Source organism: Eurypyga helias, unplaced genomic scaffold (assembly GCF_000690775.1).
Source record: "Eurypyga helias isolate BGI_N326 unplaced genomic scaffold, ASM69077v1 scaffold36578, whole genome shotgun sequence".
Taxonomy (NCBI): domain Eukaryota; kingdom Metazoa; phylum Chordata; class Aves; order Eurypygiformes; family Eurypygidae; genus Eurypyga; species Eurypyga helias.
Window position 1 is genome coordinate 9,709 of NW_010269820.1, and position 3,922 is coordinate 13,630.

General features: G+C 52.6%; 1 protein-coding gene across 1 annotated transcript in view; it reads right to left on the reverse strand.

The window, feature by feature from the left end:
• Window positions 1-3,922, reverse strand: part of LOC104514501 (multiple epidermal growth factor-like domains protein 6) — a gene marked incomplete at both ends in the record, with an annotated part of 22,720 nt that overhangs the window by 9,282 nt on the left and 9,516 nt on the right. Inside the window, 3 exon segments of the mRNA XM_010158204.1 lie at window positions 642-764; window positions 1,595-1,717; window positions 2,453-2,590. Of these exon segments, the coding sequence (XP_010156506.1) occupies window positions 642-764; window positions 1,595-1,717; window positions 2,453-2,590 (384 nt within the window).

Genomic DNA, 3,922 nt, shown 5'->3' on the forward strand with positions numbered 1-3,922 from the left:
CTTGCAGGGTAGGCAAGGGTTAAAAGCCAGGCAATCAGGCTAAGCGCAGTCACGTTTGGAGCCAGGGCTTGCAGGGGCTGCAGCCCCTACAAAAGCCACGGGAGTGGGGGTTTTGGGCATTTTACCTGGGTGGGGATGCCCTGAGCTCTGCTCTTCTGGGTCCAGACCGCAGAAAGCCTCTCCAGGAAGCTGGGCGATGCTGCTGGGGGTCACCAGGGAAGCGAGTGGGGTGCCTGCTGCCCTACTGAGTAAGTTGGGTAAGGGTGTGTTTGGTGGTGGGATAAAGATGCTACCGCTTAAAAATAAATCCTTCATTTTGTATAAGGAAAAACTAGAGGCTGGTGAGTGTGGAAAGGGCTGTGGTTCTCTGGTTAATGTGGAATTATCGCTGCTGACTGTCACTAGTGTAGCTGTGCCAAAATCCCCTACACCTCGTAAGAGATGCTGTGTAAGGTGGCTCCCCACTGGCCCTGTCAGGGGAAAGCTTCCCACCGGTGGTGTAAGCCCCTTCCCAGTGGCTGTGGAAAAGCTGGAAAAGGTGGTGTGTGGGGCTAATGAGCCTGTGCTGGCCCCGGCCCGGCCGTGGCTATGTGAGGGGCTGGTAGCCCCTCGCCCGAGCAGCACGCGGAGGTCGCACTTACAGACGCAGCTCCTCCGGTCCTCATCCAGTTTGTATCCAATCTGGCAGCCACACTGGAAAGAGCCTAGCTGGTTCTGGCACGTGTGTTCGCACCCGCCGTTATTTGAAGAGCACTCATCCAGGTCTGGAAAACAGGGAATACCCCAATGTCACGGGAGCAGGCGCCTGTACAGGACAGGGGCTCAGCTACAGCTGCACATCAGCAAGAGGGGGCTGGCACCCTCTCCAATGTTCCGTGAAGCCATCCAGCTCTCCAAAGCGAGCGAGACTGCCCGAGTGATTCTGGGAGCCCTGGGTTTCCCAAGGCCATGTGCCAGGTTTCAGGTCACCTCCGTCACTAATTGTGTAGAAACAGGGGGGGGAAGCTTGGGGAATCACCTGTGACGTGTTGCTGGAGAGCTTTGGTAGCGAGAGCAACTCATTAGGAGGGAAAAACCCCGAATTCTTTATGCTAAGGAGTTGACTTATCAGAGCCAGTGGGAAAACTGGTATGAGCTGGGAGAAACTGGGAGAAATGGCTGTTCACAACCAGGTAGGACACTTTCTTGTTCTCCTTGCTAAAAGCTTGTGGTAGTCACTGTCTGAGCTGTATTTTGCATGGACGCGTTTATTTGCCAATATTGGGTGAAAATTATGAGCCACGCTGGCCTCTGGGGTTGAACCCAGAAAGATTTCTGTGAATTGATGGAGTCAGACCCGGACCAGCTCGCTTGGAGACATCTCGATCCGAGGTCCATGGTTGGAAAGCCCCGTTGCTACTCTCTGATTGTGCTGGACTAGAGTAGCGGCTAGAATAGCGGAGTTGCCTGAACCCTAAGCAAGCCGAGGAGGTTGACAACACACGGAAAACAGGAATTAGAGGAACCTGTTCGAGGCGTGTCCCTTGCTGTGCTGCAAGGCTGAGGCTGCAGCGTTGTTGGGTTACTTGGAGTCCAGCTAGAGGTTTCTGCTTACCGTCACAGCTGCAGCCATCCGTGCTGAGCCTGTAGCCAGCATAGCAGGCACACTCGTAGCCTCCAGGAGAATTGTAGCAGTCTTGGTGACAGCAGTGAGAACCGCTGTCACATTCGTTGAGATCTAAATAAAAACCGAAGGGGGTTGGATGTTAATACACCTCTAGCTTGGCGGGGACGGCACCTGCTAAAACTGCCCCATGACTAGTTCTGGTAAGCTTTTGGTGATTTGGCTGCCAGATGTTGAGCTAGTGTTCCCGTTTTCCTCTTGAAATGAAGGAAGTTTATGTTAACGGATCATCCTCTGCAACGTGCTCCCCAGCCGAGGCAGGAATCCTGAATCCTAGAGGCCTCTGGCAGGTTAATTGTGATTTTCAGTTCCAGATTGTTCTTAAATGTTTTGTGTCCTCACAAGCAGGGAGCGATTCCCACCGTAACACTGACCACTGTTTTCTGATTTACCCTGGTACAAACACTGATGCCGAGTACTGAGCGGGTTAACTGCGTGGTTCCCTCTAACTGTCTCAGTGAACTCCCTGAAGAGAAAGAGCTAGATTATCTTCATCTAGACACCCTGGAGAATGCAGGGCTCTCAGGGCTTTAAATTCCATGCCCCTTGCACTTATGGGACTCTGCTTTTTTCCACTATGAAGTGGGATTCCAGCAGTTCTTACAGCTTTAGTCTGGAGCGGAGGCTTGTGGATGTCTTCAAGCAGAGCAATATCTCCTTTCACTCTGCAGCTGTTTCTAGCCTTGCTAACCTGTTCCTAGCGCACACAGTAGCTAACAAAGGGAGATCTGCATCGTTACTTGAGATGTGTTTGCAAAAAACAGAACAGGACCTTTTCCCTTGCCTTACCGGTGCACGTCTTCTGGTCCTCTTCAAGCTGATAGCCAAAGTTACAGGTACAGACGGGGCCAGAGCTGGTGTGGTGGCACGTATGGGAACAGCCGCCGTTGCTGGCTTCACAGCTGTTCACGATCTCCATTTCTATCCCTGGAAAAGGCACACTGGTTAGGATCCTGTACGGACCGGCTGGTCCATGCCATCCCCCCCGGGGCAGGCACACACACAGCTGCCTCCAGCCAAGCTCCTTGCCCGTACGGTCCTGTGCAGACAGCCCTACCAAGGGGAAAAGGGATGGGGAAAGGATGAAAATAGCTTAGCACAGAGGCCACTGCTGGGCTGGGAAGTGATGTATAAAAATAAGCCGACGGATCCCAGCCAACGCCCTGGGGTAAGCTCTTAGGGACAGGCTTGTGGAGCAGGCTCTGGACAATCTGAGATGAACCAGACTGCAGACAGAACTGCTCCCATTCCTGACACGCTGCAGTGTGTGCTGCCAACCAAAAGCTGGCTCAGTCTGTGCAAGTACAGAGCTGTTCTCATGCCAGCTAGAAATGGGAGCAGCCGAATGCGGCTGATGACGGAAACATCCAGATGCCTACAGCTAGAAACGTTCGCTGCCAACACGTCAAAAACGGTGGGCACAAACATCAAGAGCTGCCATCCATCTTAGCTTGGCAAAGTTTATGTAAACTTCGGTCTAGTTAATTAAGCCTTCTTAAACGAAAAGAAACTTGTACCACGGAGCTTGGACTCAGTCCTGAACCTCAGGAAAACAATTTCTACCCTCAAGAACATTTTTTGAGGTTTTTTTTAGTGTGTTCAGGCCCAAGGAGGATGAAAGAAGGGGAGCTTGGTGCTCCCCCATGGACCCGTGCATGCCATAAAAGCTGTGCCGTGGCCGAATCTGCCCGATTTCACAACATGAACGCAGTCCCTCTCCTTCCTTTTCTTATTAATGCAAGGTCAGCCAGGGCAGGGGAAAAGGGCAGGGGAAAATGCTGCTCGTGCAAGAAGGCACGAGTAGGGCTCCTGCTTCTACTGTCCCTGCTCTCCAAAGTGACAGCCAGGGCTTTGCATAAAGGGAACTTGCTAAAAAGGGCAGGGGAAAATGCTGCTCGTGCAAGAAGGCACGAGTAGGGCTCCTGCTTCTACTGTCCCTGCTCTCCAAAGTGACCCTCCTGTGCTGGTACCTCTTACCCTGGGCTTACCTGGAAAACCAGGAAGAAAGGTGTGTACATGCTTAGGTTCTTAAAGAGTCTACTTCCTCCTGTTGCTCAGGATTTGATACCTTTCAAGACCCTTTTATGGTCTGCAAAGCCTCACCCTCATACCCTTGGCAGGCTCTCAGTGCGAGCTGCAGCAGCCGAGCAGGTAGAGCATCACGGCTTCCAGTAACAGCAGCTGCCAGCACTGGGACTGCCAGGGTGGCTTTCACCCAGAGGGCTGTAGTGCTAAATGCTGACAGCTCTGCTCAGGACC